The sequence below is a fragment of the Mytilus californianus genome, unplaced genomic scaffold (genome assembly GCF_021869535.1).
Source record: "Mytilus californianus isolate M0D057914Y unplaced genomic scaffold, xbMytCali1.0.p SCAF_53, whole genome shotgun sequence".
Classification (NCBI taxonomy): Eukaryota; Metazoa; Mollusca; class Bivalvia; order Mytilida; family Mytilidae; genus Mytilus; species Mytilus californianus.
In genome coordinates, this window is record NW_026262705.1 from 1,132,485 (window position 1) to 1,148,927 (window position 16,443).

Here is a 16,443-nt window from a genome sequence, read left to right on the forward strand (position 1 = left end):
TGTTCATGATAGACTTTATGTTAAAGAGTCTTAAAGAAAAATGTATACAAGAATTACCATGAATACCTAAAATTAACATTAATATCAATAATCAACAAGAAATGATTGTAACAGGATGCTGTTACGAAGTCTCCCAAAAGAAGCTCCCATAATTCGTAATTGCCAGGGTCACCTGACATTGGGCAACATGCAGTGAATATTGGTTTGGTCCAGTAAAGTTATATGCATTAGTGATGCCTGGGGACTAACCTTGTATATCATTCAAATCATCTTGGCATGACAAACCAGAATATGTATGGTTTAGGGGTGGGGATCTCGACCATTTACAAGATACTAGAACATTGGGGGTGGGGGGAATCCCTGGGGACTGACCGTATACGTCATTCAAATGTTACAGACATGACAAATAGGAATATATATGGTTTAGGGGTGGGGATCTGAACCATTTACAAGATATTAGAACTTTCTCAATTGGCAGGGGGTCGGGATGACCCCTGGGGACTAACCCTGTATATCATTCAAACCATCTTCGCATGACAAACCAGAATATATATGGTTTAGGGGTGGGGATCTTGACCACTTACAAGATATTAGAACTTTCTTAAATGGCAGGGGGTGGGGGTGACCCCTGGGGACTAACCCTGTATTTCATTTTATGTGCTTTATCATGACAAACCAGAATATATATGGTTTAGGGGTGGGGATCTCAACCATTTAAAAGATATTAGAACTTTCTCAAATGGCAGGGGGTCGGGATGACCCCTGGGGACTAACCCTGTATATCATTCAAACCATCTTAGCATGACAAACCAGAATATATATGGTTTAGGGGTGGGGATCTTGACCACTTACAAGATATTAGAACTTTCTCAAATGGCAGGGGGTTGGGATGACCCCTGGGGACTAACCCTGTATTTCATTTGATGTGCTTTATCATGAAAAACCAGAATATATATGGTTTAGGGGTGGGGATCTGGACCATTTACAAGATATTAGAACTTTCTCAAATGGCAGGGGGTTGGGATGACCCCTGGGGACTAACCCTGTATATCATTCAAACCATCTTAGCATGACAAACCAAAATATATATGGTTTAGGGGTGGGGATCTTGACCACTTACAAGGTATTAGAACTTTCTTAAATGGCAGGGGGTGGGGGTGACCTCTGGGGACTTACCCTGTATTTCATTTAATGGGCTTTATCATTTAGAACATTTTCAATTAAAAAGATTGTGTCTATCACAAACGGTTTTCAATTTATAATCATTTGAAAATTTAAAAAAATAAAATCCCATAGGGTTCTATAGTAAAACTCTCTTTTCTTTTTGCCCCTCAAAGTACCGCTTTATAAACCCCACTGCACAAACAAAACCCTGATTGCACCACTAGACATGTTAGTCTAACATATTGTGAAACCCTAAGTTAATCTGACAAGTGGTTTTGGAGAACGGGTGCGGACATGTTCAAATTTAAAAGCGGCGGAAGAGGAAGAAGAAGAAGAAGAAGAAGAAGAATAATAATAATAATAATAATAACTGAGCAAAAACAATAAGTCTTCCCAAACTTCGTTTGGGAGACTTAATTAAAATGAGGTAAAGGTCAGATAAACCCTGTCAGACAAACATGTACGCCTTACAATCAAATCCTTAACAAAACTCTTCCAGACAGAATTATATGCCTTGCAATCATTCCATCTCCACATTTAGCTAACCAAATGCTTATAGTTTCTAAGAAAAGAACTTTACCATGAAAACATAACACTGATTTCTGAACCATATACATTAGGTCAAAGTCAAACAAAACTGCCAGACACCATTAAATCATTCCATACACCAATAAAACTGACCTGCTTAAAGTATCTGACATACAAAAACTTAACATTCAACAATGAAAATAAGGTCATGTTCAGATAAACTCTGCCAGATGGAACAGGGACCCAATCATTTCCCCCATGGATTACTTCAATGCAATTTTATCATAACTGAGGGGCAGATTTTTTATTCCCTAAATTAGACTGCAAAATTTCAATTAGCTTCTAATACTAGTAGCCCCCTTCATGGTTTCTGGGTGAATTCTTGGAAGGTCATGAGAGCAAAACTGTGTTGAGTATTAATAGGGTCATTTTATTAACTTCCTGGTTAAAATCAAAATAAAATTTGGACCATTTACTCAGACAATCATCCACCTTATATATTTCAGAATCACTTAAAAATTTAACAGAAGTTGAAAGTTCGATGAATACCCTGTAGATATACATATGTACTACAAATTTAAGCATCTTTACATAATTTTCATCTCGGTACAATATCACTTTTAAAAGATGGTAGATTTATTAAGGGACTTCATTCTAGGGTACTGTACTGGTACATGTATCCTGTAACTGGGATCCTATTCCAGATAAGGATGTCAACCTTACAATCCATCCATTCACCACATGTAGTCTCTGAGAAACAGACTTAACCATGCAAACATAACATTTCCCAATTAAGTCAAGGTCAGATGAATCCTGCCAGACAGACTAGTACATCTTACAATCATTACATACACCAAATATAGGTGACCTATTGCTCATAGCATCTGAGAATGGAACTAAAACACAAAATTACTAATTTGAGCAATGAACCATGAAAATGAGGTCAAGGTTGGATGAAACTTGCCAGACAGACATGTAAACCTTACAATCATTCCATACACCAAATAGCTGAGCTACTGCTAATAGTATTTGAGATACAGACTTGACCACAAAAATTTAATCTTGATCAAAGATTCATGAAATGAGGTCAAGGTCAGGTTAACCCTGTCTAACAGACATGTAAACCTTGCAAGAATCCCATATACATAGTTATCCTATCACTCATACTTAATGAGAAATTCACATGACAAAAAAATATACATTTTTTCAAGCAGTTACTGAACCATGAAAATAAGGTCAAGGACAAAGGACATATCACATCCATAAGCTTTGTAACATAGCGAATCTGTATACAAAGTATGAAGCATCCAAGTTTTTAAGCCTCTGAAATATGAAATAAAAAATGTGCTTCACCGAGCACAGCTGGATATGACCGCAGAGGTCCAACCCTGAACAGTGGGGACAAAAATGGACACAATATTCAAGCTTGATACAGGTCTGAATTGGGATTGTAATTAGATATTTGACACATTATAGGTTTCTGACACAGAATAAATGTAGTCAAAGAACTTGAAATGGTTATATGATTTGAATTTATATTCAATTGAAGATTTCTTGCTGTTGTGCAATACACTGTGCTGTTGCGCAATACTTAGTAAATCTGTTTTCAGACTATATACAAAGAATTAGCAAAATAAATTGTGACTCCCAATTTTTTTTGTTGAAAATTTATAATTTCTTAAATCTTGAGGAAAAAAAATTGACCCAACCCCCAAAAAAATTATTTTTTTACCCCCTCCAAAAAAAAAAATATTTGAAAATGTTATTGTCTGAAAACTAGCAAAATGCTTGTTTTGGCCCCTGATTCCTGAATGATTTGGGCAATTATCCCCAAAATGAATCCAAACCTTCTACTTGTGGTATTGAATCTTGTGCTACAATTTCAGAGCAATCAAAATACTTATACATGTTATACACAAGTTATTGTACTGAAACTAGAAAAATGCTTGTTTTGGGCCTGAATTCCTAAACGGTTGGGACCATCACCCCCAAAAACAATCTCAACCTTCTTTTTGTGGTATTGAACTTTTTGGTTAAATTTCATAGAGATCCATACACTTAAACTAAAATTATTGTCCGGAAACCAAATGTCTTCGGACGACAACACAAATTTTTTGCGGTCGTATAAAAACACCACTGCCAGATTATAATTCCTATGTTTCGCCTGTTTACCCTCTATCTTCTTATGTACTTCTGTTGAAAGAAAAGATATAAATGAAAAGGTAGGATTTGGGGTCAAATGGCTTGAAAATCAATGGTATTTCAAGTATCTTCAATTTGCAGAAATAAATGTTTGAACATCTGCACTTTTATAAAACATTGTAGTGTTTGGTTTAAAATATTTCTTTTTCATGAGTTACACACCTATACCGTAATCGGGCTTGTATAGTTCGCACTGGTACATAGTCCGCACCCCCTTCTCCCCACGAAATTTCAGGTAAAAAAACTTTATGTAACTGTTAGAAAAGGTCTAATGAAACTCCGGTAATTTCAAATCGTGTGTGGTTGTTTGCGGCATTTTCTTGGAAAAACCTGTTTTCCATCATCAAACAGAAGCTGAAACTGCTTGTAAATGATTTTAGAACACTTCACGATTGTTAAAATAAGTTTAAAAACTTCTGTATGTTTAAACATGTTAAACCGGATGTTTGAAAAGCACGTGTAAAAGAAGAAAACAAACGGTGAGAGTCGAAATCCGTACACAATAGATATCACTATAATACGACTTTGAAAGTAAAACAGTTCCATCCTTATGTAAAACAGTGTTTAATATATCTATTATATTAATGTTTGAAGGGTCTTAAGCTAATACAAAACATATTTGTCAGTATGAAACACTAAAACAGAACGAATAATACCCGATTACGTTTTGTAATTTACACATCGTAAGCTGGTTTACGGTTGTCTTTTTAATTTTTTTTGTACCGTTTCATTCGAATTATAGTCATTTCGTACCCTAACCATTTCGTACCCCCCATTTCAACCCTGGCAAAAACCATTTCGTACCCTGACCATTTTGTACCTTGACCATTTCATACCTCATGGAATATTTAGATGTATACCATTTCGTACCTCATGGAATATTTACATGTATACCATTTCTTACCTCATGGAATATTTACATGTATACCATTTCTTACCTCATGGAATATTTACATGTATACCATTTCGTACCTCATGGAATATTTACATGTATACCATTTCGTACCTCATGGTAGATTTTTATGTATATCATTCCGTACCTCATGGATGATTATTAGTGTTTCATTTCTTGGTACAAACTGTCTCATTGATGTGCGCCATTTCGTACCTTATGGAAGATTTATATGTATACCATTTTATACCTCGTGGAAGATTTGTATGTATACCATTTGGTACCTCATGTAAGGTTTGTATGTATGCCATTTGGTACCTCATGGAAGGTTTGTATGTATGCCATTTCGTACATCGCGGAGGATTTATGTGTTTTATTTCTTGGTTAAAACAGTCTCATTGACCTTTTAATGTAAGGAGGTAGAGGTCATGAGAAATGTCTAAAATTTAGAAATAAAGCACCTATGAGATATTGTACAAATAGGAATAAAGTCAATAAACAATTTTTTTTTAAATCTGTAAAACTTTGTATTTAAGATATTTATTTAAAATATTAGCTGGCACTTTAGTAACAGTTCACTTTTCTGCCGATAACACTGATTTGTTACTTTTGTATACATTTGTAACTAAAGACACATGCCGTACTGGCGTATTGTTTTAAAAAGGTAGCATTCTATTTAATTGGATTAAAAATGTTTATTGAATATACGTGCCATTTGAAATTGTGACGCGTGCCTAAATATTGATATATATTCAATTGATTATTGTAAAGTGTAGTTGAACCTAAATGTATATATCATATGCATGTTTTTTTTTAAATAATACTTTTAGAAAATATGCAATACACACGAAAAAAAAGATATTTACCAAACTTTTTTTGAATTTAGAAGGAAAGATAAATGCATTTCCTGACGAAAACAACGGGTAATAACTATTAAAACAGTTGCAGATAATTATTCATTTGTTGGTTAATTAACCTCATATTTTTAGAGTTGAAAAATTAATTAAGGATAAATCCTGCAAACAAACAAAGTGTGCTCCTTAGTCAAACCAATAATCGGTCTTTATAAAATTTCTACGGCTGGATGCATTTTATTTATGTTATTTAAAAAAAAATTAAAATCATCTCAAAATGTTTTATATCTTAAAAAAATTATAACTTTTACAAAAATTTTGGGTACAAAATGGCAGAGGTACGAAATGGTCAAGGTACGAAATAACTTGCTCATGGAATATTTCGTACCGCACGGAAGATTTATATGAACAACTGTTAATAACTACAAAAACAGTTGCAGATAATTATTCCTTCGTTGGTTAAATAACCTCATATTTTTAGAGTTGAAAAATCAATTAAGGATAAAACGTGCAAACAAACAAAGTGTAATTAAAACTATTAAAATTTCTAAGTGCAGCTTGATAAAACCAAATTAAAATTTCTATGGCTGGATGCATTTTATTTATGTCATATTTAAAAAAAATTGAAATCATCACAAAATGTTTTATATCTTTAAAAAAAACCATTTTTTATATCTTAAAAAAATTATAACTTTTACAAATATTTTGGGTACAAAATGGCAGAGGTACAAAATGGTCAAGGTACGAAATATGATTTTTTTTAATTTATCTTGAATGGACCAGTATGCATTAAATATAAAACATTTTAAATACTAATAATTAGGCTGTATGAGGGATCTCTCCTTTTTTGAATTATAAATTTGTGTTATCCAAATCTCCAATTCCGATTTTGGTACAAAATTCAACGATTTACAAATATTATATGATACGAAATGGTAAACATGTATTTAGTCCATGAGGTACGAAATGGTATATGCATTTGGCTCATAGGGTACAAAATGGTTTTTATCATGGGTACGAAATGGTAAATGTTGGGTACGAAATGGTAACTTTGGGTACGAAATGGCAGAGGTACGAAATGGTCAAGGTACCAAATGACTTGCTACCTTTCATTCAAGCAGATACCAGTTTATTTTAAGCAATGCATTAAAAGAAACGAAAAATTAGTAATGAAGCGTTTAATATTTAAATTTATCAGTATTAATATGATATTGAATAAAAATAACTTATTAATATGGATTAGGTAAAATTATTAGTTTGAAAAATGATAAGAGCACTCTCTACAATATCAATAACAAACATGGCGGAACGTAAACAAACCACCTTGCGAAATTGAATTTTTTCTCTTATTATTTCTTGCTTATTGTACTTTATAGTCCGCACCCCTGTCTGGCAGGTTCAATTTGGAAAATAAAACCGCGGACTATACAAGCCTTTTAACGGTAAAATAGGAACAATAAATTCGGTGAAATGGTGAAATTACCCAAACTCTTGACTCCTTCATATAACAAAACTCTCACCCCAAATATATTCAAACACTGAATTTCAAAGGATGTGTATTTTGTGTTTACCATCTATTTGCAATTGAAAATGATTTAGTAATTTAACCTTACTTAACTTTTATATGCCAAAAGAATGAAAACAACATTGTAAATTTCATATGTCCGAAGGGCTTTTCTGGATTTACCTTTATCAGGAACGCTAAAACGCCAAACATTTGAAAGCCAAGGTTGTATAAGAACCAAAACAGTTCAAGAGCAGTACCTAAATAAATAGCCTTATCCATCTAAGGTCAACTTTGCCTAAAGGAGTTGAAACCTTAGTTTCCTAATAATCTATAAAATTTATAAACAGATACTTTAAGAATGGTTTGTTATAAATCATACTTTAAGAATGGTTTGTTATAAATCATGTAAGTACCTAAGTACAGACTACTGTGCTTATGTTCTTTCAGAGGGAAAGAGTTTGAAAAGTTAATTGCAGGTCATGTTCTCCAAGGAGATCAGTTTGGCAAAATATTCTGACATGTAATAGGTACAAAAAGCTTTCAGGAGGATATTCTTTATTGAAAGTCTTTATAACAGGGAATATAGGCAAACATGTATACCTAATGGAAAAAACTTACAATGCAGCATGGAGGTATGACAACTTTCTCATGAACTCATATACTGTGAATTCGTTATCATTCTTAGGATACCATTTTTTGTCTATTTCGCTTGTATGCAGACCTCGGCAAAACCAGGAAATCTTATATCAAAGAAAAAACATTTTTTCCTCAATCTATGAAAATTGGTACCCACAAGAATAAATGAATCCAAAGTATTATTATATTGTTCAATGTACATTTCTTTTATAAGTTTCTACATAACGAACATTATTCATAGTTAAGATATTGATACATACATCTAGTTTTAGACCAACTGAAACAACATCAAATATTCTCTTTGACAGATCTGTACACATCTCAAATAATTTCTGCATAGATGGTTTAAAGTTAGGAACTTTTTCAGAAGGCCATTCCTAAAACATAAATTTTCAAAAAATTCTGTTAATATAATCAATTAATACATAAGTGATTTAGCTTAACAGATGAAACTTTTTTTCAGAAGATATTATGTATCCCTATATTTACATTACATTTCAATTTTCATCAAAATAATCAGCTCAGCCTTTCTGATAAAAATCAATGCTATAAATTAAAATATTTTATCGATGTTTTTTTATTAGTGCAAAAATTGCGGCAGGATAGGTTTTTCAAAATTAAAACTGGTATTTCAAATTTAGATATCATTATTTGATTAAAGCATTACCTGAAATCACAATATTATAAATCTAACAATTTTGTCCATTGTTTGACAGTTGCAGTAACAAATGCATGCAAAAATTTCTGAATTTACAGTATCTAATTTCCCAAATAATGAAAGTACAAAACATTAGAGTGCTAACAAAACAATTACCTCCCCTTCACCACCCTATTTATTTGAATGTGCTTGTCCAAAGTCAAGAACCTCTTCAGCAAATGCCTCATATTATATCTTAATTTTATCCATTTAATAAATTTGGCTTTGTTGAATTAATTTTCATACAAGATTGGTCTTAGCAAACAATTCCGTTTGCTTTATAATACCTCAGCACTTAATAATGTTAGCTTGTATCAATTTATCATGCTTCTTAAAATGACTGGGTTGGCATGCTAGCAAACATGTTTAACCCCGCCCAATTCTCTATGTGCTTGTCCCAAGTCAGGAGCCTGTGATTAAGTGGTTGTCGTTTGTTTCTGTAGATCATATATTTGTTTTTCTTTTATTGTTAGAAAAGATTAGAAAATTTATTTTGATTCGGCATAAGTCAAATATACAACACAAGCTCTAAGGAGCTTTTGACCGAATATAAAAACATATACATAACATAAAAACAGTCTTAAGATATAAACAACATGTAATACAAAGTTGAATCTCACACATAGCATGCAATAACAAGAATGTGTCCATAGTACACGGATGCCCCACTCGCACTATCATTTTTCTATGTTCAGTGGACCAAGAAATTGGGGTCAAAACTCTAATTTGGCATTAAAATTAGAAAGATCATATCATAACAAACAGGTGTACTAAGTTTCAAATTGATTGGACTTCAACTTCATCAAAAACTACCTTGACCAAAAACTTACCTGAAGTGACCAAAAACTTTAACCTGAAGTGGGACAGACGGACGAATGAACGAACAGACGGAGGAACAGACGCACAGACCAAAAAACATAATGCCCCTAGGTGGGGCATAAAAATTTAGCAGCAAATTTAAAATGAAGTAAAGCATGGTTTACCTATTTAAAAGTTTAAAATTTAGATTAAAAATATGGTAACTATTTAGATTACTATTATAAAAATCAAATAAAAAAGTTTGGAACTATAGTATATGCTTTGAGATCTAGAAATTTCAAAGAACAAAATATTTTCAACATGCATTGATTACCCAATTTCTTGAAATATGTGTCAAAAACTAAAATTTAAATATTTAAAAATTTGTGAAGAAATACATCAATACTAGTCCAAAGCAACAAAAAACAACATAAATAATAAATAATAAATAATAAACAGCTCAAGAGTTATCTGCAAGCAGAAAAGCGACATTCCAAACCGTTCCTGGACTGAATAAGACTTTTAAAATGTAAAATATAAGCTTCATTAAAATAGGGAGTCAAAAATTTTATCAATATCTTAACAAAGTACAGTACGAAACCTAGTGAAACCTGAGAAGTTTCTGTTCACATGAGAAAGTATTTTTTACCTTTCTCTTAACCATATTTAGAAATTTTCATTAACTTTATGATTCTTGTATCAAAAAAAAGATATCAACAGAGAAGAGCATTTTGAAAGTAAATCTATCATACTAATAGATGGTCCTCTGGGGTCATATTCCAAGCCTCTTTATAGTCTCCCACGGGTCTCTCTGGGTTTAATCTACAATTCAAATCATACTGTCACAATATAATAATGCATTATCACTAAATATAGGTTGATAGGTCAAATATAATAACTTAAGAAGAAGAAGGTTTATTCCTATGTAACAATAAAATTTATTATTTAAAAGAACAGAGTTCCAATATCCTCTGCGTTGCACATATTTTAATGTATCCCAGGTACAAGGGTAATAACTAAAAAAAAAAAACTCTTTTTGTTCTTTAAAACTTTTTATAAACATCTAAGAGAAATGAAAGCCTCAGAACAAATGTAATACGATTTCCGTTATAATTAATATATTCAAGGGGCATAACTCGTTTAAAACATTTGATCAGCACTTATTATTGAAAGTGACAAAGACATATTGCTGATATAAACCTATGATATAAATTTCATAAAATTCTGGCAAGAATTGCACACATGAGAGCACTAACAATGCAATTTTCCATATAATCAATATTTCCAAGGGGCATAACTCTTTTAAAAATAATTGATCAGCACTAATTTTCGAATTTTGGCCGAGACATTCATGATATAAACCTATATTATAAATTTCATAAAAATCTGGCAAGAATTGTACAAATGAGAGCGCTAACAATGCAATTTTCCATATAATTAAGGTTTCCAAGGGGCATAACTCTTTTAAAAATAATTGAATGTAACCTACTTGCTTAAAATTTCTCTTGTTTCACTTGCTTCTAAGTCTCCTCAAGTATTCTAGGATTTATACTTGGATTTCAACTTATTTGGCTTTGAGTATTCCTGATGAATGTATATTTAGAAAAGCTCTTCTGAAGCATGAAATTCAAACATATTTTTTTATTTTCCTTTTCAGCGTTTCCTCCGATTGTTGGATGTCTTTGTTGGTATTATTGCATTTTGGGTTGCTCTTGTCTTTAATATATATATCTTATCTAATTCATATTGAAAAACAAACATTTATGGTCCTTGCAAAAGTGAAAATACATAATCATTTGTCCCTAATTTCTTTTTATAAGACCATAACTAGTCCAGCTGTTTTCAGACATCTTCATCTTTACAACACTTATTTATTAAAGAACTTTACTTGTTAAAACTTTGAACTATTCAAAAACTTAAACAACAGTTGTCTAGAAATAATTCTTGTAAATAAAATTAGAGATGAAAGAGAGAGATTACAACTGGGCAACAAAAGAGCAAAAAAGAGGAAAACAGAAATGAGTGCTGGCAACTTGTCTTTGCCATCTGTGCCAAGAGGCAAACCAAGGACTTAAGTATATGCAGTAAGTAAGTAAATAAGGTATATAGTTATTTTACTTTTCAACTTCTAGTCCAACCCAACCAAAATTATAGTTATGTGATCTTGCAAACTTTTCCTTTTCTTTCACAGGCTGCAAAAAGAAGTCTTTTGATGAGCTGAATGCTTCATTTATCTGAAGAAAAAAACCATAAAAGAACATAGTCATGCATGCAAGTTTCACAGAAAACATTTCAAATTTTTAGCCAAGTTGAAAAAAAAACACATCACTTAAATGTTTTCCACAACTAATGTACTGAACAAATAGCATTTTTGTCAAATATTTTCCAAACATTCAGTTATATATAATAAAAAAATATAAAGTGCAATACCCGTGGGTGTCCAACATCAACTGAATAAAGGAAAGTTCAAAATTAAAAATCCCTAGAATTTGCAAAATAGCTCCCCAATTGTCAATTATGAAAATAAAATTAAAAAAAAAAAAAACAAATAAAGTGGGGGATAGCATCATTTCATATCAGCTAGGTTGAGTATTTTGTGTATTAAGCATTATTTGACACAGTACCTGATGTAGATTATTTAAGTGTATTGACATAGATATTGTGTCATTTCTTTTATACAGGTTACAAAAAATATATACTATATGTATATAGGAAATATCATAAACATAGAAATATTAATGATATAAACAAAGTATGTCAATGAAGAATAAAATATAAACCTGTTTTTTAAATGACAATTACTGTGGATTCAATATTATTTGTTGGATACCAATTTTTGTGGATTTCAGGGGTACAGGTGAATCACAAATTTAAATGTTCAACCAGAACAAACTTTCTATTGGCTTGAATGCAGACTTTTTTAAAACCACAAAATCATATACCCATGTAATGCAATTTTTCCTTAATCCAGGAAAAAAAGGTACCCCCGAAAATTATTAATCTACAGTATTACTTTTTGTGGGATGCTGCTGTTTATCTCCTCTCCACTATGACGCATCATTACTTACAGTTTCCTCAGGGATGCCATGATTTTTCAGATAGCAGAATCCTATTCCCTCCAATGCTTGACACATTTCTGAGCCAAGTTTGTCCAATTCAACATGACCTTCCTTTCCCACAGCATACAGCTGGAAATCAATTACAGGAATTGTTGTCATATTGCTATCCTTCTGAAATAGTAAAAATATAATCATGACCGACTATACCATGCTATACAGTATGGGTTTTTCTCATTGTTGAAGGTTATATGGCTGCCTATATTTGCTTACATCCACTTCATTTGAACTCTGGTGGATTTAATAATAAGTTGTCTCATTGGCAATCATACATGTACCACATCTCCTTATTTTAACATAACATCTCAAAAGAATTTGCTACAGTAATTTAATCAATTTCGGTCCAATGACATCACAAAAACATCAGCGGACTGAGAGAAAAAAAATTCTTAAAAGTTATTGGGCTAAAATTAAAAATATGTGTGTTTACTGTCATACCCTAATTTAAACCTCTTACCCAATTTTTTTTTTAACATTTTTTCATTATGCACTATAATTCAACATGTCTCTTCAATGTCAATAGGTACAATTTAGGTAAAAAAAAACCAAACAAGAATATGCATCCATAGGACACCATGGACTGCTAGCAATATCAAAATTTCCATGTTCTGTGACCTGTGAAATTAGGGTAAAAACTGTGATTTGGCATATAACATGTATAATTCAAGAAGTTCATATCATAATGAACAAGTTTACTATGTTTCAAGTTGATGTGACTACAAATTTATCATGTTCATGGTAAACTTCCCTGATGCCCTGACCAAAAGCTTTAACCTCGTGGTTCAGCATTGATATTAAAAAAAAATAACCAATAGAAAATGTTGAAAGCAAACCATATGCACCTACGAAGTCTTATAATATTATAGTACTAATCTAATATCATGCACTTATGGATTAGGAATAGCCTAAAATATTCAACTATATATATTTATACTCAAACAAAAAACTAGAATATATATTCATTTCCATAGTCTAAGGGAGATATGAAGATTTGTTCACATTTTTGTTGGGCATCAAATTGACTTTTCTCATTGTTTCCAGGATGAACAAATTTTCATATATCTAGAAGAAAAGAAAACAAATATAATCTGTATGTATCTATATTACCAACTATTTTTTAATTGATTCAACTCATAGAATTTCACATTTTATCATATACTTATAGAAAATAATGGTATAATTGTACCCCATGATAAAATTATTTGTACATATATATTTATTCATTAAATTTGAAGAATTGCCTTAGCCGTGTGATATGACTTTTGTTATCAACTGCTTCCGGTTTATATCAACTGCTTCCGTTTCATATCAACTGCTTCCGGTTTTTATCGCATGCTTTTCTGTAACGTTATCGCATTACAAATCGACGTCATTAGGCAAATTCCAGAAAATGTACCTCTGTCAATGGTACGTTTTTTTTTAGTAAAACATAACAAAGTTGGAGAAAAAGAAAATATTAATAATCAGGAAAATATATTATTGAAAAATACAAAACAAATATTACAACAAATGCATTGTTTATAAGTTTTAAAAATAGTTTTGTCTGTATGTCTTCTGCTGAAGTATATGATAAAAAGAACATAACATGTCGTTTTTCATATCAGACCCCTTATCAGCCCATGGTCAAAATCATCCCTCGAGCCTGTAGGCTCTCGGGCTGATAACATGACCTAGGGCTGATAAGGGGTCTGATATGAAAAAGGCCATGTTATAATCTATATTTATCACATACGAAAATTGTACAGAACCTGAAAATATAAATGTCAGGGAAATTATAATATAACTATCTACAGTTATCATACCTGGTAGTGATATGTAAATGGTTCTTGATCAAAAATTCAATTTTACAGCTCTTAGAGCATTCTGTGCTTGTACAATTAGTACATGTATGTATATATGCATGGTCATGTGTTGTATGTCAAGGGCATGAAGGGTGTATTTAAATATGACATATATATGAATAAATGTATAATACAATGAGGCCAAAATAATTATACCTGTTTCCTATCTACTCGCATTATAAAATAAGACAGGTAGGTAGCTAGAATTATTTAAAAAGAAAAGTCAAGGAGGTAGGGCATGTAGGCATGGTAGAGGGTTGTAATGGGGGTACCTTCGTGACGAATAACGGTAAAAATTCTTGCCAAATGACGTTATAGTTAGTTTTTGGTGCATGACGATAAAATGTACACTTTCTTTTAGACGATAAAAATATCGACCGATTTTGACAAATCAAGCTAATCTTTTTTCCAAAAGTTACGGTAACGATAATTATTTAAGACCTCTGACAAATCACGATAAGGATATTTTGACAAATCACGGTAAAATTTTAACCAATTTGATGCTAACGGTTGCCGAAAATGACCGTTTGACCACTGACAGTAAAGGGCATTCCTATCCTCATATGCATGGTAGGGTGACATGAAACAGAAATATATTTTTTCGTCCTGATAAACATGCTGAAATGATAAATGAATGAACAAAATATAGAACATACAAATTAATTGTTTGTCAACAAAATACAACTGAATAGATGCCATAGAAAGATTCAAGAGCATATACATAAAAAAATTCTGTACAATTTTATTACATAAAAACTGATGCAGTGCCACAAAGCAACTCAAACAACTAACTCCTTTTCAGAAAACACCCTATATGTTTTCCCTAATAAAGCCTCCCAGATCTTCCATTATGACACATGTTGATGCCTCCACCTTTAATCCATTGTGACTAAATATCCCCCTTCACCAGGTTGAGAACAAACCCTCTGTATGGTGTTTATACCTGTATAGAGGAATAATCCTTCTATAGAGGGATAAAATTATCCCTCTATAGAGGGGTATTTTTGTTAAGACTGGATTTAAAGCAAAATAGGACAGAATGGCATTTTCTTGTTATATCATGTATATTGGCTATAATCTATAGCACTATATGCATCAATTATTGCACTTTACTAAAAAATTGGGATGCCCAGTTTTCTGCTAAAGTCATGAAAGTGACAGAACTTGCGATCTATTGTATACCTATCTGAACACCTGATCAACAATAAAAGGGACAGTTGACCTTTAAATTTTATGTTAAATCTATAAACAATAGAAATTTTGTTCAACGAGGATTAACTGAGTTGAATTTACCTGATCATTACAGCTTTCAATTATGGTGAACAATAGATTGTATATTCTGTCAGTTTAGCAGTAAACTGGGCATGTGCATATCAAATTAAGTACATCATTTGGTGCATCAAATGTTGCAGGTTACTGCCATAATAAGTAGGAAAGGCCATTCTGCCCTATTTTGCTTTAAATCCAGTCTTAACAAAAATACCCCTCTATAGAAGGATAATTTTATCCCTCTATAGAAGGTTTATTCCTCTATACAGGTATAAACACCATACAGAGGGTTTGTTCCCAACCTGTTCACACTCCACATAACTTGACAGTCAAACAATGACTGTTTCTATTCTAACGCCTGCTGTTTTATTTGTTTTAAAAACTTATATTCTTTTTAGTGCTAACTTATTTAATTTTATATTGGTTTGTGTCTTTGTGTCATTTTTACCTCATATAGATCCATATAATCACAATAACTATTATAACTTAGTTTACCACTTGTCTCTTTTGAAATGAAAATGAAAGTAGATCCCCGCGGAATCTCGTTTTGAAAATTCTTAATATAGTGAACCGGAAGCACATGCTGGAAAATGGTAAACATGTCCAGACACGTTTACAGGGAAAACTTTACTAAAAACCATAAAGTCATCATTGCAATCGAATGAAATATGCTAACCAGTTAAAGTAAACATATTTTATATTATAGGACCTTTGTAAACGGTATGAAAATTTTAAAAACATCTAGAAGATGTCTTATATGCTGGGTAAAACAGAGAGAAAAAAAAAATTACGATACTGTGTACGACAGTCTCTTGCCCAGACACGTTTCTCCTTATCTGATAATGACATGACTTTAAATTAAACATGATGCCATCTGTTGTCACTTGTACCATATGTTTTAACTATAATTTATTATACAAACCCCATTTCACCAAATGT

The 16,443-nt window shown here is 31.9% G+C and overlaps 1 protein-coding gene across 1 annotated transcript in view; it reads right to left on the reverse strand.

The window, feature by feature from the left end:
• Positions 1-16,017, reverse strand: part of LOC127703875 (uncharacterized) — a 36,724-nt gene extending 20,707 nt beyond the window's left edge. Inside the window, exons 1-5 of the mRNA XM_052207951.1 lie at positions 15,953-16,017; positions 12,347-12,508; positions 11,397-11,512; positions 10,031-10,100; positions 8,044-8,160 (exon numbers count right to left, since the gene is read on the reverse strand). Coding sequence (XP_052063911.1) covers positions 8,044-8,160; positions 10,031-10,100; positions 11,397-11,512; positions 12,347-12,508; positions 15,953-15,967 — 480 coding nt within the window. The 5' untranslated portion in view covers positions 15,968-16,017. The remainder of the gene's footprint in view (positions 1-8,043; positions 8,161-10,030; positions 10,101-11,396; positions 11,513-12,346; positions 12,509-15,952) is intronic.
• Positions 16,018-16,443: the final 426 nt, after the last annotated feature.